We start from the raw sequence: 23886 nt of genomic DNA, 5'->3' as shown, positions 1-23886 counted from the left end.
CTCTGATTCTTGAGTCACCATCATGCACCCTAGCAAGAGATTTCACTACACAGAAGCTACAACACAACCAGGAATTTTGTCCGCAGTCAATTATGTGTGTATTATTGCAAGGATCCAAAATTTCCATATGCTGATGCACTCTTAGCGGTCTGATGGTTCGGGTAAAATACAGATGTGAATGTTCACAGGAAACTTGGTCCTTGCCAAAACAAAACCCGCTTGCTTGCCAGGAGAGTAAGAACATACAACTTTACACTGGTTTGGTTTGGTAACCTCTGGTTTTGCATATGGATCCCGTGGGTACAACATTACAAGTTTACAACACTCTCTGCCACATGATTCAAGGAACTTCACGCGACGCCTTGTCAATTTTTTACACATGTATGGAAACTCACTTGCCCTCTACAATAGACAGTAGCCTTCTACCAACCGGTGGAGCAAGTCCAGGGATATTCGGAATGTCCTTGTTGTGTGGGTTTACAATCTGCAATGAAACACTATAATCGTCAGAAGGGCACTGTAATACCTGAACATAGTCAAAAACAAAATCAATGTTTGATGCACAACACACTAAGGAAGTGCTTGTCTGGCTGTCCCATCATGTTTTCTATCCTTAATTCCTTATGGGTGTTTATGTCTAGTAAACTAGTGTACAAAAGTATCTTAGTCCAGAGACATCAGTCAGGACTCAAGAAGACATGATATGCACAATGTACCCAATCGATATGCAAGTCAACAAATTAATGGTTGACGGATCTCATCTTCTAGCCATGTGGTCCTTTTATTTAATGAACTAGTGTTGAAGTTTGTGTTCAGTGATGACAACCATGACCCACAAAATCAATCCAATTCATTTCCGCCTTAGCAAAATACTGTTTAACAAAGAACTCATTCTTGCTGACACATCTGTAACCCTCACCAAACCAAAAAGACAAGAGGTAAGGAAGAAGTAAAATCCAGTTGCATGCAATTTCCAAAATATTTATCATAGTCAACTGGGTGTAAGTAGTACACAAAAGTACTGTAACTAAGCATCTCTCTGAAGAAGCTAAGCACTGACCTTAACAATTATTACAGCTATGACTCCAGCCACAATGAGAAAAAGTAGCGCCATGATGCACTTATCGGTCGCAACCTACATTATTTAAGAAAGTGAAAATGAATAATAAAGGAGCGGACAAAGAAAATCGTTAATGTACTAACAGTACCTACCTGTCTACCAATTTCTTTCACCAATTTTGATGCCTTTTTCAGGGAGAAATGGATGGAATCTAGCTCATTAACAACCCTGCTCATTTGCTCTGTCTGGCAAGAAATAATCAAAAGTTAGCTCTCTTATGTCCCAATTAGACAGCATAATACTGTGATAGACTCGTGATGAGAACAAGCAAGAACGCCTTGCCTGTGCTTTGAGAGCAGCTGCAGTTTCTGTACCCACATTGATCGTCTCTTGCACGGTCTACAAAAAGGAAAACAAATCAGCATCTAGAAGCACTGATAAAGTGTAAAAAAAACACGGGTATTATGAAGGCAAAAGCAATTCAAGACTTAGGTTCTACCCAAACAAACTGCCTCATATCAGTCAAAGCGATTAAAATACATGAAAGGATGAGGACTCAAGCAATAGTTCCATTCCCACGATGGGAAGAGACATGTCCAACTGATGACCACTCATTTGTTAGTAACGTTGTCTATATCAAGTTGATTATCCAGGAGAGAGCACATATGGTGCTACTGTCTATATCCAGGAAAGATGAGGAGGAGCAAATCCAACCATCATAATCATAACAAATTAGTAGAGAACATGAGAAAATAACAAGCTAACGGTACAACAAAGAACAACTTCTGTTATGACCAAACAAAGATACAATAGTTTTCGTTATGAGAAAAAACTTCAACGTTTTAGATCATGGGTGTTCCTTGGAAGATGTTCAGCACGGTCAGTTATAGGTAATACACAAACTCTTGACAGAAGTAAGTTTTGCATATACACGAGGGTAAATAAAGTGAGCATGCATACGTTTCTACAACAGTAGTATATAAATGCAAGAAAAGGAGAGAACAATATGTACATTTCATTACGAAGATATGAACTCGCTCCAAGAAAGTAAACACAGTTAAATATATACTGCATGGTAAACCTGTCTATGATACATACAATCTAACACAGATGACATCTTGCACAATATAGAAATAAAATAGCAGCATGAATAGTATAGATACAGGTGAAACACACAGACAGACTACTTCCAGTAAACTAAGGTAAACAACGAGGCCAAATATCAAAATAATATGGAAATACCGCATACACAGAGATGTGAGTACTTCACTTCAACTTCTTATTTAAACACAATATGAAGTCAACATGCCTGACAAGATATATAAGAGCTTTGCCAATTGATAGCTCATCTATAAAATACAGCTCATCGACTATTAAATTGCATAAACAATCCAAGAGGAAATCGTTTAATGCAATATTGATGTATAATTCAAATTTACAGGCCCGGCATGAACACATACCGACAAGGCCGAACTACTGTACCCACCATTAATCTATAAAGGGACACTGCAGTAGAAAGCTAACCTGCTTAGATCGTGCGAGAGCTTGGTCAGTCTCATCCATTAGACTGTCTCCCTGTTGCATTAGCTGCTGGTTTGTCATATCTACAGAAAATGCATGCAGGGATCAATAATCTAAGAGATATACAAATCCAAACTGGACATGTCACAGAAGTTTGTTTTCTTTCAATGCATTTGTTAAACACATTTAAGATAGAAAGAATGGAATATTTATAGCCCATTCCCCATTAGCCTGGATGGAATCATGCTATCACATTATTTTGCTCACATGGACTGTAATATTGCATCTTTCTTGATGCTAACAAGACATCTTCTTAACCAAAGCAACACTATTTCACCCACATGGACTGTAATATTGCAACTTACTTGATGCTAACAACACATTTTCTTCACCAAAGCCATCTTCAGTAGGAGCATCAAAAAGATCAACTCGCTTATTTTCACTTGCATGTCTGCAATCCAAACAATATATGCATGATCATGACATGCTACCAGAATTGATGAAACATTTTACTTCAAGCTTATGAGCAATTATGGTGCAGAATTAGAAACACAAGGCCAAATACGTGTGATGCATATGCACAAGGTGGCTATAAGAGCATCTCCAGTCGCGTCCCTCAAAAAGCGTCCAGCATGAATGATTTGGGGCACGTTTGGGACCGCGCCGGACAAAAAGAGACCAAAAATCTGTACAAAAAAGAGGCCCTTTCCAGCCGCGTCCCTCAAACAGCGTCCGGATACATGCATTTTAATAGAGGGGACCACCCCATGTGGGAAAAGTAGGTGAGAGAAAGTGTGGGGAAAGAGAATGGCATGTGGTGACTAGGGGCTGCATGCATGCATGTGGGCGTTGTTTTTGTGTCCGGCGTCCCCGGTAGAGTCTCTACCGGGGACGCCGGACACAAAATGAGGCACTATTTAGCTTTGGGGGACGCAACTGGACAACTTTTTTCCCCATTTCTTGTCCGCGGTCCCCCAAACGTCATTTGGGGGACGCGACTGGAGATGCTCTAACACAAACCAAATGGCATTACAAGACAGACAAAAACTCACTGTTTCTTCAGAGCAACATAAGAATTCAGTTCCTTGATCTGCAAAATATGACAAACCCGGGTTTACTGGAGGGTTAAGAATCACAATAGCAAAGTCTATAAATGAATTTTGGAGCTGAATGAGTTTCCGCAACATTTACCTGCGACTGCTTTCTATCGTTCAGCATTCTAGCAGTGTTGGGATCAACATTGGCCGTCTCGTCTTTCATAACTCGTTCAAAGTCTTTGATAAGCCTATAAAAGCACGCACACAAAGCATCAAAATTCAGTAAACCAGCTATCTGTTTGTACGATAAGCTACTGGCTGATCACAAGGCTAAGATTCCGAAAGCAGACATTGCAGGTAGTGTGCAGTGCCGGTGTATCTGTCACTTCAAGATAGCAAAACAATTGCGATGGCAAACGGATAAGTCAACAGCAGCCAAACAGAGGCCACAATATGCACTCCTGCCAAATGCTGCATCCGTTCTTGCAAGCTTCGACACACTTCCGTTTTAGCAACTTAGCAAGTACTCCCAGGGTATATCATCGTACAATAAAGAGAAGAAGAGCAAGTGACCTTTTGCAGTCTCGCATCTTGTCCGTGAGCTCTTCGAGCTGCCTGCTCCGGCGGTTGGCGTCCTTGATCTTGTCCAGCTTCTGGAACCCATTTCTGCAGACAGATGAACCAAAGCATCGATCAGTCAATCAATCAAGCGCCCATTTCTTGGTCACATTACATTTGTCGCTTGAGCGGAGATCACCAAGCACATGCCGGCGGCCTGACAGAAAGTTTCCTTCTGCAGGTCAACAATCTGAGCTGCGCAAGCGGAAAACACAGCAACCCAGAGGAGATCTACCGAGCACTCCATCCAACCAAGTCTGAACTCAAACAGAACAAAAAGGAAGATGTCTGGGAGGGAAAATCAGCTGAGCTTACTGCAATGCGCGGAAGATGTCGCCGATCTGGCCGTCGATCTCGGCGAGCTCCTCGTTGACCGACGCCAAATCCATCCCCTCCTCCGGGGCAGCCCCGCCAAGAATCTAGCCCGAGCGGAGGGAACCTTAAAATCGAACCAAAAATGGATCCCCGGGGACCAACCCAAACCCCCACAGGGCGGCCGGAACCGGATCGGTTGGGTCCCAGCGCAGATGCGGCGGGGTTCTCCGCGCGGCGCGGATTCGGGAGGGATCGGTCGATCCCCACCACGGCGAGGGTGGTGCTGGTGGCGGGCTCCGACAGCTTCGGTCGGCGACGCGGCGTGTCTTGTTTTGTTTCGGACTTTTTGTTTGTGTTTGTTTTGGTTCGCTTTTGCTTTACGGGTTCGGTATCTCCCATGTTAGATTCCGGCGACCTTTTCCGGTGGAACACCGCGCACCCGTGTCCGTCCGATCTGCATCCGACGCTGCGGAGCAGATGATCAACACCGCAGCTCGGATTGAGATATTCTGCATTTCCAAGTGAGAGGATAACAGATGGGTCAAATTGTAGCTGGATTTTAATTCCAGGCGTAATTTGCATTTGCAGGTTACTCCTTGGTAACAGAGTGTAATCACTGGGCTCTTGCATCCAGCGAAGACAGGAGCATTTCTGCTGAAAAGAATAATGCTAGTCTAGACTAGACTCTAGAACAAGAACAAGCATTCAAAATAGATTATCCATTTAATCAAATGTTTGGGGAACTGGTGTGGTGTGAATTTGGTCGTGTTTGACTTGACAATGTCCTAGGAGGACGAACGTGCATTGGTTGTTAGGAGGTGCCTATCCAACCATACCATGAGCCCACATGAAGATACCCCAAATTCAGAAACTTCGTTGACCACTGAGATGACAGCGAAACAAGTGAATAGGCACGCATATGAGTAGTGGTACCACCTTCATCGCTGCATCGTTTTATGGTCTATTTGGTTCTAAAATCTGAAGGATAACATTTCTTATAAATTTTCTACAAAACTTATATTTTGATATGATATTAAATTATAAAAAATTATATTTTGTGGTCCACTTTGCATGTAATTTCGTATAAATGTTTATCTTAGATTCACTCTCATGGAAACTTTTCTTTGCTTACGCGATAATTATGCAATGTTGCTAACCCTTCTGGACTGTTCCCATGCTGCGACCAAACATTTTCTATTTACAAGATTGTGTCTTTTCACTTTTTGTAGGAACCAATATGGCATGATAACTCAATCCTATGTATTTTATATAATAGGCTGTGACTTTATTCAAAATCTGGCAGGTTTATAGAGTACACTGATACGCGTACAGCACGCGTCCGTTGGGAACCCCAAGAGGAAGGTGTGATGCGTACAGCGGCAAGTTTTCCCTCAGTATGAAACCAAGGTTTAATCGAACCAGTAGGAGCCAAGAAGCACGTTGAAGGTTGATGGCGGCGAGATGTAGTGCGGCGCAACACCAGGGATTCCGGCGCCAACGTGGAACCTGCACAACACAAACCAAGTACTTTGCCCCAACGAAACAGCGAGGTTGTCAATCTCACCGGCTTGCTGTAACAAATGATTAGATGTATAGTGTGGATGATGATTGTTTGCGTAAAACAAGAGAACAAGATTGCAAGTAGATTGTATTTCAGTAAAGAGAATTGGACCGGGGTCCACAGTTCACTAGAGGTGTCTCTCCCATAAGATAAACAGCATGTTGGGTGAACAAATTACAGTTGGGCAATTGAAAAAATAGAGAGGGCATGACCATGCACATACATATTATGATGAGTATTGTGAGATTTAATTGGGCATTACGACAAAGTACATAGACCGCTATCCAGCATGCATCTATGCCTAAAAAGTCCACCTTCAGGTTATCATCCGAACCCCCTCCAGTATTAAGTTGCTAACAACAGACAATTGCATTAAGTATTGCGCGTATGTAATCAGTAACTACATCCTCAAACATAGTATCAATGTTTTATCCCTAGTGGCAACAGCACATCCATAATTTTAGAGATTTCTGTCACTTCCCCAGATTCACGGAGACATGAACCCACTATCGAGCATAAATACTCCCTCTTGGAGTTACAAGCATCTACTTGGCCAGAGCATCTATTAGTAACGGAGAGCATGCAAGATCATAAACAACACATAGATATAAATTTGATAATCAACATAACAAGTATTCTCTATTCATCGGATCCCAACAAACGCAACATATAGAATTACAGATAGATGATCTTGATCATGTTCAGCAGCTCACAAGACCCGACAATTAAGCACAATGGAGAGAAGACAACCATTCTAGCTACTGCTATGGACCCATAGTCCAGGGGTAGACTACTCACACATCACTCCGGAGGCGACCATGGCGGCGTAGAGTCCTCCGGGAGATGATTCCCCTCTCCGGCAGGGTGCCGGAGGCGATCTCCTGAATCCCCCGAGATGGGATTGGCGGCGGCGGCGTCTCAGTAAAGTTTTCCGTATCGTGGCTCTCGGTACTGGGGGTTTCGCGACGAAGGCTATTTGTAGGCGGAAGCGCAGGTCAGGGGGCCACACGAGGCCCACACTATAGGTCGGCGCGGCCAGGGGCTTGGGCCGCGCCGCCATAGTCTCGGCCACCTCGTGGCCCCACTTCGTCTCCTCTTCGGTCTTCCGGAAGCTTCGTGGCAAAATAGGATCCCGGGCGTTGATTTCGTCCAATTCCGAGAATATTTCTTTACTAGGATTTCTCGAAACCAAAAACAGCAGAAAACAAAGAATCGGCACTTCGGCATCTTGTTAATAGGTTAGTTCCAGAAAATGCACAAATATGACATAAAGTGTGCATAAAACATGTAGATAACATCAATAATGTGGCATGGAACATAAGAAATTATCGATACGTCGGAGACGTATCAGCATCCCCAAGCTTAGTTCCTGCTCGTCCCAAGCAGGTAAACGATAAACAAAGATAATTTCTGGAGTGACATGCCATCATAACCTTGATCATACTATTTGTAAAGCATATGTAGTGAATGCAGCGATCAAAACAATGTATATGACATGAGTAAACAAGTGAATCATATAGCAAAGACTTTTCATGAATAGTACTTCAAGACAAGCATCAATAAGTCTTGCATAAGAGTTAACTCATAAAGCAATAATTCATAGTAGAAGCATTGAAGCAACACAAAGGAAGATGAAGTTTCAGCGGTTGCTTTCAACTTGTAACATGTATATCTCATGGATATTGTCAACATAGAGTAATATAACAAGTGCAATATGCAAGTATGTAGGAATCAATGCACAGTTCACACAAGTGTTTGCTTCTTGAGATGGAGAGAGATAGGTGAACTGACTCAACAATAAAAGTAAAAGAATGGTCCTTCAAAGAGGAAAAGCATCGATTGCTATATTTGTGCTAGAGCTTTGATTTTGAAAACATATAGAGAGCAATAAAAGTAAAATTTTGAGCGGTGTTTGTTGTTGTCAACGAATGGTAGTGGGCACTCTAACCCCCTTGCCAGACAAACCTTCAAAGAGCGGCTCCCATTTTATTTTATTTTTGTGTGGCACTCCTTCCAACCTTTCTTTCACAAACCATGGCTAACCGAATCCTTCGGGTGCCTGCCAACAATCTCATACCACGAAGGAGTGCCTTTTTATTTTTAGTTTTATTATGATGACACTCCTCCCCACCTTTGCTTTCACAAGCCATGGCTAACCGAATCCTTCGGGTGCCGTCCAACAATCACATACCATGGAGGAGTGTCTATTTTTGTTAATTAATTTGGGACTGGGAATCCCATTGCCAGCTCTTTTTGCAAAATTATTGGATAAGCGGATGAAGCCACTAGTCCATTGGTGAAAGTTGCCCAACAAGATTGAAAGATAAACACCACATACTTCCTCATGAGCTATAAAACATTGACACAAATCAGAGGTAATAAATTTTGAATTGTTTAAAGGTAGCACTCAAGCAATATACTTTGGAATGGCGTAGAAATACCATGTAGTAGGTAGGTATGGTGGACACAATTGGCATAGTGGTTGGCTCAAATATTTGGATGCATGAGAAGTATTCCCTCTCGATACAAGGTTTAGGCTAGCAAGGCTATTTGAAACAAACAAAAGGATGAACCGGTGCAGCAAAACTCACATAAAAGACATATTGAAAGCATTATAAGACTCTACACCGTCTTCCTTGTTGTTCAAACTTAATACTAGAAATTATCTAGACCTTAGAGAAACCAAATATGCAAACCAAATTTTAGCATGCTCTATGTATTTCTTCATTAATGGGTGCAAAGTATATGATGCAAGAGCTTAAACATGAGCACAACAATTGCCAAGTATCACATTATCCAAGACATTTTAGCAAGTTACTACATGTATCATTTTCCAATTCCAACCATATAACAATTTAACGAAGAAGAAACTTCGCCATGAATACTATGAGTAGAGCCTAAGGACATACTTGTCCATATGCTACAGCGGAGCGTGTCTCTCTCCCATACAGTGAATGCTAGGATCCATTTTATTCAAACAAAACAAAAACAAAAACAAACCGACGCTCCAAGAAAAGCACATAAGCTGTGATGGAATAAAAATATAGTTTCAGGGGAGGAACCTGATAATGTTGTCGCTGAAGAAGGGGATGCCTTGGGCATCCCCAAGCTTAGAAGCTTGAGTCTTCTTGATATATGCAGGGGTGAACCACCGGGGCATCCCCAAGCTTAGAGCTTTCACTCTCCTTGATCATGTTGTATCATCTCCCTCTCTTGATCCTTGAAAACTTTCTCCACACCAAACTTAGAACAACTCATTAGAGGGTTAGTGCACAATCAAAATATAAATGTTCAGAGGTGACATGATCATTCTTAACACTTCTGGACATTGCACAAAGCTACTGAAAGTCAATGGAATCGAAATATCCATCGAACATAACAAAACAGGCAATGCGAAATAAAAGGCAGAATCTGTCAAAACAGAACAGTTCGTATTGACGAATTTTATCGAGGCACCAGACTTGCTCAAATGAAAATGCTCAAATTGAATGAAAGTTGCGTACATATCTGAGGATCACTCACGTTAATTGGCATAATTTTCTGAGTTACCTACAGAGAATTTTGCCCAGATTCGTGACAGCAAAGAAATCTGTTTCTGCGCAGTAATCCAAATCTAGTATGAACTCTACTATCAACGACTTTACTTGGCACAACAAAACACTAAACTAAGATAAGGAGAGGTTGCTACAGTAGTAAACAACTTCCAAGACACAAAATAAAAACAAAGTACTGTAGTAAAAACCATGGGTTGTCTCCCATAAGCGCTTTTCTTTAACGCCTTTCAGCTAGGCGCAGAAAGTGTGTATCAAGTGTTATCAAGAGACGAAGTGTCAACATCATAATTTGTTCTAATAATAGAATCAAAAGGTAACTTCATTCTCTTTCTAGGGAAGTGTTCCATACCTTTCTTGAGAGGAAATTGATATTTTATATTACCTTCCTTCATATCAATGATAGCACCAACAGTTCGAAGAAAAGATCTTCCCAATATGATGGGACAAGATGCATTGCATTCAATATCCAAGACAACAAAATCAACGAGGACAAGGTTATTGTTAACGGTAATGCGAACATTATCAACTTTCCCCAAAGGTTTCTTTGTAGAATGATCAGCAAGATTAACATCCAAATAACAATTTTTCAGCGGTGGCAAGTCAAGCATATTATAGATTTTCTTAGGCATAACGGAAATACTTGCACCAAGATCACATAAAGCATTACAATCAAAATCATTGACCTTCATCTTAATGATGGGCTCCCAACCATCCTCTAGCTTTCTAGGAATAGAGGCTTCGCGCTCTAGTTTCTCTTCTCTAGCTTTTATGAGAGCATTTGTAATATGTTGCGTGAAAGCCAAATTTATAGCACTAGCATTAGGACTTTTAGCAAGTTTTTGTAAGAACTTTATAACTTCAGAGATGTGGCAATTATCAAAATTCAAACCATTATAATCTTTTTTTTTTTTTTTTGAGACCCCTCGATCTGTGTTACAGCTGTAGTATCTGAACTTATGCACTAACTCAACACCACACTCACACCACACACACGCACACCACTAGTGCACAAATTAGACTCTAGAACTATACACACAGCACACATAATTTGGGTGTCCCTAGGAGCTAGTAGTTGTGGCACATATGTGTGGAGGGGATTTTTATTTGGGACCAGAGCCCCGGTGAGACATCCCAAGAAATTCGGCCACAACGGGACTCGAACCTGGGATGGGTTGGATGGCCACTGCCAACACCAACCATCGAGCTATTGCTCGTTCTCAAACCATTATAATCTAAATCAATGGGATCATCATCCGCAATGTTGGAAAAAATTTCAGCAGTTTTATCACAGGCAGTTTCAGCAGTTTTAGCAGTTTCAGGCAGTTTCTCGCGCTTTGCATTAGAAGTGGAAACATTGCTAACACCAATTCTTTTATTAGTAATAGTAGGAGGTGCAGAAACTTGTGTAGCATTAGCATTACTAGTGGTGGTAATAGTCCAAACTTTAGCTATATTCTCTTCTTTTTCATTTTCTTCTCTTTCCCACCTAGCACGCAATTCGGCCATCAATCTTATATTCTCATTAATTTTAACTTGGATGGCATTTGCTGTAGTAACAATTTTATTATGATGATTCTCATTAGGCATAACTTTCGATTTCAAAAGATCAACATCAGCAACAAGACTATCGACTTTAGAAGCAAGTATATCAATTTTCCCAAGCTTTTCTTCAACAGATTTGTTAAAAGCAGTTTGTGTACTAATAAATTCTTTAAGCATGGCTTCAAGTCTAGGGGGTGTGTTCCTATTATTGTTGTAAGAATTCCCATAAGAATTACCATAGCCGTTGCCATTATTATAAGGATATGGCCTATAGTTGTTACTAGAATTGTTCCGGTAAGCATTGTTGTTGAAATTATTATTTTTAATGAAGTTTACATCAACATGTTCTTCTTGTGCAACCAATGAAGCTAACGGAACATTATTAGGATCAACATTTGTCCTATCATTCACAAGCATAGACATAATAGCATCAATCTTATCACTCAAGGAAGAGGTTTCTTCGACATAATTTACCTTCTTACCTTGTGGAGCTCTTTCCTTGTGCCATTCAGAGTAATTGATCATCATATTATCAAGAAGCTTTGTTGCTTCACCAAGAGTGATGGACATAAATGTACCTCCAGCAGCTGAATCCAATAGGTTCCGCGAAGAAAAATTCAGTCCTGCATAAAAGGTTTGGATGATCATCCAAGTAGTCAGTCCATGGGTTGGGCAATTTTTAACCAAAGATTTCATTCTTTCCCATGCTTGTGCAACATGCTCAGTATCCAATTGTTTAAAATTCATTATGCTACTCCTCAAAGATATAATTTTAGCAGGGGGATAATATCTACCAATAAAAGCATCCTTGCATTTAGTCCATGAATCAATACTATTCTTAGGCAGAGATAGCAACCAATCTTTAGCTCTTCCTCTTAATGAGAAAGGGAACAATTTTAATTTTATAATTTCACCATCTACATCTTTATATTTTTGCATTTCACACAATTCAAAAAAATTATTGAGATGGGCAGCAGCATCATCAGAACTAACACCAGAAAATTGCTCTCGCATAACAAGATTCAGTAAAGCAGGTTTAATTTCAAAGAATTCTGTTGTAGTAGCTGAAAGGATCGTATGCCGCACCTAGAGGGGGGGGGTGAATAGGTGCTAACCAATTTTTAGTTCTTTTTCAATTTAGGCTTGACACAAAAGGTAAATTCTCTAGATATGCAACTAAGTGAATTTACCTATATGACAAGGCTAACAACTAAGCAAGATATATCTAAGCAATATAGAGATAGAATAGGATAGAGGTAACCGAGAGTGGAGCACGCGATGACACGGAGATGATTCCCGTAGTTCCCTTCCTTTGCAAGAAGGTACGTCTACGTTTGGAGGAGTGTGGTTGCTACGAAAGCCAAACCAACAGCCACGAAGGCTTCACTCAGATCTCCGGTGAGCAACACCATGAAGGCCTAGCCCACTTCCACTAAGGGATTTCCTTGAGGCGGAAACCGGGCCTTTACAAGGTTCTTGGGGCACACATCCACAACCAAATTGGAGGCTCCCAAATCTGTTACAACACAACAATCAACAACAATACATCAACACAAATCAACTAGGGAACCAAATAGGAACACTAGCATGAGATCCCTCAAACAAGAGAGGGGGAAATGAAGAACGCTTCGGTGAGGATGTAGATCGGTGTCTTCTCCTTCGAATCCCCAAAGATCAAGAGATTTGGTTGGGGGAGGAAGGAGATCTTGCAAATCTTGAGTTTCTTGAGGTGGCTCTAATGGAGGTGGCTTGGCAGATTTCTTGTGTAATGATTGAGCAAGCAACCAAGGTAGAAGAAGGGGGGTATTTATACCTCCCCTCAAAATTGAGCCGTTGCTGCTTCCGGGGGGCCGGATATTCCGGCCTAAGTAAGGGCCGGATAATCCGCCCCCCCCCCCCGGATAATCCGGCCATCGGGACAAAAGTGTGACATTATCCGGCCAAATGTCCGGCCCTAAGCCAGAGAAGCTTTTCTTCCAGTCCTTAGCCAAAAACGAGGGGGCCGGATATTTCCAAAATATCCGGCCCGGATAATCCGGCCCTGGTACAATACCGGGACATTATCCGGGCAAATGTCCGGCCCTATGCCAGAGAAGCTTTTCCTCGAAGACTTAGCCAAAAACAGGGGGGGCGGATATTTCAACAATATCCGGCCCGGATTATCCGGCCTGGCCAACTTTTTCTGATTTCTTTTGACAGACGATCAAATCCAACACACATGAATAAATAACTATGTAATCCCTGTACCACTTAAACAAACATTAGTGTATCACATATATTGACATCAAACACACAAAACATAATGTGAGAGATGTTCTTTCAATCTCCCCCTTTTTGGTGTTTGATGACAATATACGGATTTGCAAGGGAATCACTATAGAGACAAGCATGATGGCAAAACATAGAGGCACTCCCCCTACATGTGTGCATATAAGTAATTTGCATTTGAATACAAATACACAACACATAGGAGTATGGTGCCTCAACACAAAAGATATCCAACATGAGCTCTAACAATAGACATTGACACATATGAAGTTGAGATAGGATGCAAGAAATCATACCCATGTGTAGATATATAATACGGAGATATAGCATCACACATAATGTAATATCCTTGATCTCAACAAATAGAAATCCGAAAACCATAACAATGTCTCACACCACATAGCACATAGTTTTGAACGGCACACAAACAAACCAAATAGTTCAAATAAGAGGGAACACAAGCAATATAAGAATGATAAACGCATATGCTTGTGCCCAAACCATGCAAATCCCCGAGAATCCTAATAGAACACTTCTCCCCCTTTGGCATCGAGACGCCAAAAAGGGGACAAGCGCGATGCTACACGTCCCATGGGAATCACTCGGAGGCATAATCATCATCGGACTCTTGCGCCTCTTCTTCTTCTTCTTCTTCTTCTTCATCAGTGTCAGGTGCATCCGGAGAACGACGAGAGGTGTTGGACCTTTGAAGGCAATCATCAAGATCACTCCAAGGAACCTGTGCAGAGTGCCATCCACTGTAACCCTGGTGAGCCGAGGCCGAGGCGGGGGACCTTGATCACCACCGAGCTTGTGTAGAATAACCGCTTTGAGTATGCTTAATCTCAGAACGCTCTCGGCTAGCTGCATAGTTCTCCTTATGGATCTCAATGTTCATGCAAAGGATGTGACGCTGAAACCAACTAAGCCGGGTCACTTGCTTCCTCATAGCCGGGACATCAGGATGACGAGCAGGAGCAAAACCACTAGAACGAGCAGCACCCATGAAAGTGTCAGGTGCAGGTACAGCTGAAGAGACTGGCTTAAGCTTGTAGGCCTTCTTGACATGGTGCTTCACAAGAGGATACCCACTCAAATCTTCATCAGTCACAGCCACAGAGTTGTTGATGAGAAGCTGAATGTAAGGTGCATAGGGTATGGTGGTCCGGGAGACCATGGCATCATGGATCTCATGGAAGATAAAGTCCATGATATCAAGAGTGAAGTCCCGATCCTCATTAGGCTCACGAGCACACTTATAGCTGAGGTGCATAAGGTCCACAAGGACTCCCCGGAGAGCGTCATTGTTACCACCACTTGGGTAAATGGTTGCCCGAAAGAACCGAAGCAACTGACTGTATATGGAAAGCAGCCCCTTAGTAAAACCAACTTTTCCCGCTGCAGTATAGAGATGCACAAGAGCATTCTTATCTGTCTGGTGTGGTCCATGAAGGCGACGACCCTCATCAACAGGAACTCCAAGAATACCAGCAAATCGGCGCAGAGTGGCACTGCAGTGAGTGGAGCCAGTCATCCATTCCATAGTGCGTTCCTCATCTTTCTTGATTGCCAAAGTGGCAAAGAATTGCTTCACCAAATCTGGGCTATAGTCACATTGAATCTTCATGATATCATGCAAGCCCAGCCTTCCAGCTACCCAGATTGCATATTCAAAGTGATTGTTGACTGCCAGAATGTCCACATCGATAGCTTGCATGGGTCTCAGATTCTTCATGGGCTCATAGACATCCTTGTAGATGAACTCCTGCTCCATGCACCAGAATCTCCTATCCTCTATCTCTTCATCCCTTGGAACATCTTCATACCAGTTCTTCAAGCGAATAGCGGAATAAGAGACTGGATCCATGGCCTTGTAGTTCTCCCTCACTTCCTTGTTCTTCCGCCTTGAAGTGACGGACTTGCGAGGTGCATTGGGTGTAAACTCGTCACTAGATCGATCATGCCTTGAGCGTCTCCGACCACCCCGAGAAGCACCACCTGTGAGAAGCAAAGGCGGGTAGCAAAGAGAAGGTAATGCCCATAAGTCATGTAAGATACAGTAATATACTCGAGAAACATGCTATAAGTCGGTACAAATCTAGACATGATAGATAGAAGCAAAAACTGCAGCGGCGATGAAGCTCCAGGCCGGATAATCCGGTGTCCCCTGGGGGCGGATAATCCGGCCTGGCCGGATAATCCGGCCTGCTCGGGGGGCGGATAATCCGGCCCTGCGAGATGTGCAGTTTTTCAATCAAAAACTTGTCTAAGACTAGATCGGCCTCATAGCATGCAAGAGGAGTACACTACACGTGATTTGGAACAACTAGACACCAATTCCACCAAGAAAATAGCACATATAAAACACAACATCTAGGGTTAGAGATTGTGAATCATACCCACATCCATTGTGGAAACCGCTTGGAGGAGAAGGTAGCTAGGGAGGAGATGCACCCGATCCACCCAAGAACTCCGAGAGGGGGCGGACGGAGCGTCTCCGGCGAGGAGGAGGAGATCCGGCGGTCTTGAGAGGAGGAAGAGGAGAGAGGCGCGTGGGGGGGGAGGTGTGAACCGTTTGGCCCCCCGCGGCCTCGACCTCAACCCTTTCAAGATCTGCCCAGGCCGGATAATCCGGCCCTAGCTTAGGGCGGATAATCCGGCCGGGCCGGATTTTCCGGGGTCTCCTGGGGCCGGATTATCCGGGGTTCTGGAAAATTCCAGAATCGCCGTGAATCCGGCCCATCTTTCGTTGGTTATTTGCATGACCCATATGCGATGCAATAATGTATCACGTCACATATAAGGTGCAAATTTACCAATAAGATGGAGCAACCTAGATCATCCGACCGAAAAACCTCAAACTCCAAGTTTTTTACCAAACATGACAAATGAGCAAGATGGTACATGGTCACTCAAGTTTGCAAGATATGAGCAAATAAGGCCAAACTAGAGTGATTTCCCATAAGAACAAGGAGATGTCAATAAAATCCAATGAAAATCCAAACAACTCCAACTCTTCACGAAGAAGAGTGTGGTGGCCTAGGCCACCATATATGAGTGTTATGGTATGGCACCGCGAAGATATATCTTGGGTCCAAACCAATACTCATCATTTAAGGTCACATATCAACATATGATATAACGAGAATGAAATCTTTAATGTTGGCATTATGGGGGGAGGGATAGCTCAATAATTTAAACCGCACTCCCCCTATTTCCATGCCCACATCTAAACCAAATAAAGTTTTGAGACGAAGGTGTGTTTGCAAGATGGTCAAGCTATACTCCTTGAATCGATGATATTTAGCTCATTCCTCAAATAAGTGAACCTTGCTTCATCAAGAGGCTTCGTGAATATATCGGCAAGTTGATCTTTGGTAGGAACATAGATAAGCTCAATATCACCCCGGGCAACATGATCCCTAATGAAATGATTCCGGATCTCAATATGCTTCGTTCTTGAATGTTGCACCGAATTATAGGCAATCTTGATAGCACTTTCATTGTCACATAATAGAGGCACTTTGTCACAAATGACACCGTATTCCTTTAAAGTTTGCCTCATCCATAACAATTGAGTGCATCCACTTGCGGCGGCAACATATTCGGCTTCGGCGGTGGAGAGAGATATACAATTTTGCTTCTTAGATGACCAACACACCAAGGACCTACCAAGAAATTGGCAAGCCCCGGAGGTTGATTTCCTATCATCCTTGTCTCCCGCCCAATCCGCATCGGTGTACCCATTGAGAATAAAACTTGAGCCTTTGGGGTACCAAATACCATATCTTGGGGTATCAACCAAATATCGAAAGATTCTCTTGAGAGCTATCATGTGGCTCTCCTTAGGAGAAGCTTGATACCTTGCACACACACCAACACTCAACACTATGTCTGGTCTAGATGCACAAAGGTAAAGCAAGGATCCAATCATGGAGCGATATACCTTTTGATCCACCTCTTTACCATTGGGATCAAGTGCAAGATGACATTTGGTAACCATAGGAGTGGCAACACCTTTCATCTCGGTCATCTTGAACCTCTTGAGCATGTCTTGGAGATATTTTGCTTGGTTGATGAAGGTTCCTCCTCTCAATTGCTTGATCTCAAAACCAAGGAAGAACTTCATCTCTCCCATCATAGACATCTCAAACCTATCGGTCATAAGCTTTGAGAATTCATCATTGAAAGCTTTGTTAGTAGAGCCAAAGATAATATCATCAACATATAATTGGCAAACGAAAAGCTCCCCATTAACCCTCTTAGTAAAAAGAGTGGGATCGATTAGCCCAACATCAAACCCACGGTCTACCAATAATTCCTTAAGGTGCTCATACCAAGCTCTAGGAGCTTGTTTGAGACCATAAAGAGCTTTATCGAGCTTGTAGACATGGTTAGGGAAGTTGAGATCCTCGAACCCCGGGGGTTGCTTAACATAAACCTCTTCATGAATAGGACCATTAAGAAATGCACTTTTCACATCCATTTGTTGTAACTTAAAGTTATGATGCGATGCGTAAGCAAGAAGGATACGGATGGACTCAAGACGAGCCACAGGAGCATAGGTTTCTCCAAAGTCAATTCCCTCAACTTGAGAGAACCCTTGAGCCACCAATCTTGCCTTGTTCCTCACAACATTCCCAAACTCATCTTGCTTGTTCTTGAATATCCATTTAGTGCCAATAACATTGCGGCACCCCTTTGGCTTCTCTACTAAAGTCCACACTTTGTTGCGCTTGAAGTTGTTGAGTTCTTCGTGCATAGCTTCCAACCAATCCGAATCTTCAAGGGCTTCAAATAGTTTCTTGGGTTCCACTAAGGAGATATAAGCATGATGGTTGCTAAAATTAGCCAATTGCCTTCTTGTGGAAACCTTTGCCCTTATATCACCAAGAACCTTATCATGAGTGTGATCACGAAGCTCAAGGTTCCTTTCTCTTCTTGCTAGACGACGGGCCTCGATCTCCTCCTTGGTTCTTCTTGGCCTTGGAGGTATCACTTGATCAACTTGATCTTTTGGGTCCCCGTCTTGACCTTCAACTTGAGCAACTACAATCTCTTGTGAGTGCTCAACATCATGTGCTTGATCTTGGACATCATTTGGTGCGGAGCAAATATCAAATGGATACTCGTCGGAACCATCATGAATTCTTGGTTGATCATGACCTTGATCTTGTCCTTGATCTTGTCCTTGATCTTGTCCTTGATCTTGCACACTAGAGGGAGGGTTTTGTTCTTGTTCTTGGGTTGGTGCATCATTTGCTTCACTTGATGGGGTTTGTTGATGTTGAGAAGATGAGGGCTCCACCGTGGTAGAGCATAGTCCTTCCCGAGACGCCACACCGTGTCCCTCAATGGGGCGGAAAAATCCCACACCCATTCTTACTATGGCATCTTGAGGTATTTCATCACCTGCACAAACATCAACTTGCCCCACTTGGGAGCCATCATTTTCTTCGAACTTCACACTACAAGATTCAATGATAATCCCGGAGGATACATCAAAGATTCTATAAGTGTGAGATTCGGCACCGTAACCAACAAATATACCCTCCAAAGCTTTAGGAGCAAATTTAGACAAACGAACCCCTTTGATTTTGTAGAAACACTTACACCCGAACACCTTGAAGTATGAGATATTAGGCTTGTTCCCGGTGAGTATTTCATATGGAGTCTTGTTCAAACCCTTGCGGAGATAGAGCCGGTTGGAGGAGTGATAAGCGGTGGAGATGGCTTCGGCCCAAAAGTTATAGCGGGATTTATACTCCGCCATCATAGACCTTGCCATATCCATAAGAGTTCGGTTCTTCCTCTCCGCAACACCATTTTGTTGAGGGGTGTAAGCAGCGGAATATTGATGACGAATCCCCTCATCACTAAGAAAATCATTGAGTGTGTAGTTCTTGAACTCGGAGCCGTTGTCACTTCTTATTGCCATAATGAGGAGGTTGTGTTGGCGTTGCACCTCGGTAGCAAAGTCAATGAATATTTGTTGAGTCTCATCTTTCGTCTTGAGAAAGTACACCCAAGTCTATCTTGAGTAGTCATCGACAATCACCAAGCAATGTTTCTTCGCACCAAGACTTGCATGAGTAACGGGACCAAAGAGATCCACATGAAGGAGCTCCAAGATCCTCTTGGAAGAGATGATGGTCTTGCTTGGGTGCGGAGAGTCATGCATTTTGCCTTCAACACAAGCCCTACAAACACGATCTTTGGCAAAAGACACATTTTCCATTAGTCCCACAATATGGTTCCCCTTGTGAAGACTTTGCAAAGTTCTCATGTTGACATGGGCTAGGCGGCGATGCCACAACCAACCCACGTCCGCCTTTCCGAATAGGCACATCGCACTTGACGTGGTGGTCCCCGAAAAGTCTACCACATACAAGTTGTGTTCGCGATACCCAACGAATGCGACTTTTAGAGTCTTGCTCCACAAGAGGACCACAATATCATTATCAATAAAGACGGCGAAACCCATCTTGCCAAGGGCGGAAACGGAAAGCAAATTGTAACCAAGGGTTTTGACAAGCATGACATCCACAAGAGTAATGTTGTGTGCAACCACAACCTTGCCAAAACCCAATACCTCGGATGTAGAATTATCGCCAAAGGAGACGGTGATATCATTTATGTTAGGCCTCAACTCCTTGACGAGGTTCTTGCCGCCGGTCATATGACTTGTACATCCACTATCAAGTACCCATTTTGAACCTCTGGCGGCATAGTCCTACATGAGATCAATTCTTGGATTTAGGTACCCATTTTTCAATGGGTCCTCTTTTGTTAGCAACAAGGGTCTTTGGAACCCAAATAGACCAAGCAACATAACCATCATATGGACCAACATATTTAGCATAAACATCACCATAATAATCTTTAAAGAGAACATAGTGAGGGTTATCTATTCCCGCACCATCATCATTAATGGTGTTGCCCTTTCGGGGTTCACCATTAGCTTTCTCATGTGCGGGCTTGGTCTTTTTCTTGTTTGCCTTTTTAGCCTTGGTATTAAAACCAAGTCCCTCCTTCCCATTGTTTGACCTTTGCTTACTCAAAAGATCATCCAAGGAAAGTTTACTTTGGGGAGAGGAGGTCCTAGCAAGTTCATCTTTCAACCTAGCATTTTCCTCAATTATATTTGCATGATCACATGAAGGAGTAGAGGTACTAGGTATGTCATATGAAGCAAGCCTAATTTGAAGTTGCTCATAAGACTCGGAGAGGAGAGAGTATTCACTCTTCAAGGCTTTGTGAGCCTTGTCTAGTTCATCTAGATCCTTCACAAGTTTCTCATGATCAACACCAAATTTGGCCTTTTCCTTTATAAGCACTTTAGTCTTAGCTCTAGCAAGATCTCTAGCTTTAGTGAGCTTGTTAATTTTATCTTGAGGCTCTTCAAGAGTCTCTAGCCTCTCCTCAAGAGAAGCTATAGTTTCTTGACTTTCCTCAAGAGCATTTTTAAGGGCATGGATTTCAAGAGAGTCTTCTCTCTCTATTTGACCCTTTTTCTCAAGCATATCACTTTGTTGAGCTATACGAACCATGAGGCTTGAAACATGCTTCTTAGTGTTACCTTGTAGGTTACTAATGAACTCATCAAACTCTAGCATCTCTTGTTTCACTTTTAGACTAGCGGGGTCAACCCCTAGATCATTAGCAATGTTAGGCATAGAGGGGTTAGGAGATGATACCTCGGAAAATTTAGCCATAAGGCAACTTTCTTCCTCCACATGAATGACCTCATTGGGGGATTCACTTGGTGATGAAGAGTTAGTGGAGAGGGAGGCAAGAGCGACCAATCCATTAGAGGTTGCATCTTCTTCATCATCAACATCATCATCTCCGGAGGTATACTCTTCTTGAGTTGATAGCACAATAGGTGTGTCCAAGGAGGACCTTGCCATGAAGCAATGTGCATTCTTGATATGAGGGTTCTCATTGGGAGATTCAAAGAGAGATGAAGAGGGTGTGTTGGTGGTGACGATGGCGGCCAATTCCTTTGAGCTTTCTTCATCTTCATCACCACTAGAACTTTCAACTTCATCGGATGAATATTCTTCCCTTGTTACTAGCACAACTCTTGAGGGCCTCTTGCCCTTCTTGGTCTTGTTGTTGTAGAACTTCTTGTTGAGGGGCTTTGAATATTTGCCCTTTGAGTCTTTGCTCTTGTCCTTGGGAATGAGCCTCCCATTATGAAGCTCTCTATTCTCATAGGGGCATTCGGCAATGAAGTGGCGCTTGTCATCACAATTGTAGCATGATCTTGTCTTTGGACCAAAGCTAGTGAACCCACTTTTGTTGTTCCTCTTGATGTTGTCTTCCTTGGCCTTGGAGGGATCAACCCAAAAGGATTTTGCATGGAAGGCCATGTGATCATGGTAGTGGCATTGCAAATCTTTCGGATAGGTCATACTCCAAGATGCCCTATAAGATTCTTGAGGAATCACTTCTTCAACGGAGTTGACCACCAAGGCAAGGTTGGAACCTTTTGCCATCCCAAGAGCACGATTGCGAGAATCATGAGAGGTTTCCTCAAGCACCTTGAGAGCTTGCAACTCGTGCACGACTTGTTGAGAGGTGAGAGAGGAATAGCATTCCCTTCCCACAAGAGTCTTGACATCAATGGGTACAAATGGCATCATGCATTCAATGTACTTCTCCTTGATCCAAGAATCATTGATGTGGGTGGCACCAATAAGCCGGAAGGCATCGGCAACGGTGAGAAGTCTTCCATACATGTCTTCATGATCTTCATCCGGTAGCCTCATGAACCCTTCGGCTTTATTCTTGAGAGCATTATACTTGTTCCTCCTTGTGCTCTCACTTCCAATGCAACTAGCGGTCAAACCATCCCAAGCTTCCTTGGCGGTGGTGTAGTTCCGGACACGATGCAATTCCTTTGTCCCCACACTAGTTTGAATCATGTGCAAGGCGGTGTTGTTGAGTTGACTATCAACCGCTTCTCTTCTAGTCAACTTGTCGGGGTTGTATGGCTTGAAGCCCTCCAAGATGATTCTCCATAATTCATTGGAGGCACTACAAACATGAGAGCGGAACTCAAATCGCCAAGTATCGAAATTTTCAATAGAAAACTTAGGTGGGTCGCCCCGAATGTTCAAATGGGGATGGGGAACCGGTATATCGGGTGATTGGAAAGGTGGAGGTACTCGATTGTAGCTCTCACTCCCATCAGTTCCCTTAGGAGATGCAATGGGAGATTTGATAGTGTTTAAGTTATCACCTTCCACGGGTTTGGTAGATGAGGGTAAGTCTGAAGCCTCTCCCTCATCTAACGCACCCGTGTCTTTTACCTCTACACTAGGAGCCTTGGGAAGGGCCGGAGCCAAAAGCTCGGCAATCATCTTTTTCATGCTTTCCATTTGGGCTTCCACGGAGGACTTCAACGAATTGAAGTCTTCCACGGAGACCATCTTGGCGGCCCCTTCCGAGGACTCCTCGTCCGGCATACTCTTAGGCGGTTAAGCCCGAAATAAGAGCCGAGGCTCTGATACCAATTGAAAGGATCGTATGCCGCACCTAGAGGGGGGTGAATAGGTGCTAACCAATTTTTAGTTCTTTTTCAATTTAGGCTTGACACAAAAGGTAAATTCTCTAGATATGCAACTAAGTGAATTTACCTATATGACAAGGCTAACAACTAAGCAAGATATATCTAAGCAATATAGAGATAGAATAGGATAGAGGTAACCGAGAGTGGAGCACGCGATGACACGGAGATGATTCCCGTAGTTCCCTTCCTTTGCAAGAAGGTACGTCTACGTTTGGAGGAGTGTGATTGCTACGAAAGCCAAACCAACAGCCACGAAGGCTTCACTCAGATCTCCGGTGAGCAACGCCACGAAGGCCTAGCCCACTTCCACTAAGGGATTTCCTCGAGGCGGAAACCGGGCCTTTACAAGGTTCTTGGGGCACACATCCACAACCAAATTGGAGGCTCCCAAATCTGTTACAACACAACAATCAACAACAATACATCAACACAAATCAACTAGGGAACCAAATAGGAACACTAGCATGAGATCCCTCAAACAAGAGAGGGGGAAATGAAGAACGCTTCGGTGAGGATGTAGATCGGTGTCTTCTCCTTCGAATCCCCAAAGATCAAGAGATTTGGTTGGGGGAGGAAGGAGATCTTGCAAATCTTGAGTTTCTTGAGGTGGCTCTAATGGAGGTGGCTTGGCAGATTTCTTGTGTAATGATTGAGCAAGCAACCAAGGTAGAAGAAGGGGGGTATTTATACCTCCCCTCAAAATTGAGCCGTTGCTGCTTCCGGGGGGCCGGATATTCCGGCCTAAGTAAGGGCCGGATAATCCGCCCCCCCGGATAATCCGGCCATCGGGACAAAAGTGTGACATTATCCGGCCAAATGTCCGGCCCTAAGCC

At 43.1% G+C, this 23886-nt stretch overlaps 1 protein-coding gene across 1 annotated transcript; it reads right to left on the bottom strand.

Moving 5' to 3' along the window:
* Positions 1-200: 200 nt before the first annotated feature.
* Positions 201-4897, bottom strand: LOC127312824 (novel plant SNARE 11). The gene is made up of 10 exons (XM_051343383.2): positions 4552-4897; positions 4192-4284; positions 3773-3866; positions 3634-3671; positions 2947-3032; positions 2585-2664; positions 1403-1459; positions 1213-1305; positions 1061-1135; positions 201-484 (listed from the first exon to the last, which is right to left on the bottom strand). The coding sequence occupies exons 1-10, from the start codon at positions 4623-4625 to the stop codon at positions 392-394; spliced, it is 783 nt and encodes a 260-aa protein (XP_051199343.1). The 5' UTR covers positions 4626-4897; the 3' UTR covers positions 201-391.
* Between the last annotated feature and the right edge of the window lie 18989 nt (positions 4898-23886).

This window comes from Lolium perenne, chromosome 7 (genome assembly GCF_019359855.2).
Source record: "Lolium perenne isolate Kyuss_39 chromosome 7, Kyuss_2.0, whole genome shotgun sequence".
In the NCBI taxonomy this organism is placed as follows: Eukaryota; Viridiplantae; Streptophyta; class Magnoliopsida; order Poales; family Poaceae; genus Lolium; species Lolium perenne.
The sequence above is the reverse complement of the archived record's forward strand: the minus strand, read 5'-3'. Positions and strand labels throughout refer to the sequence as shown.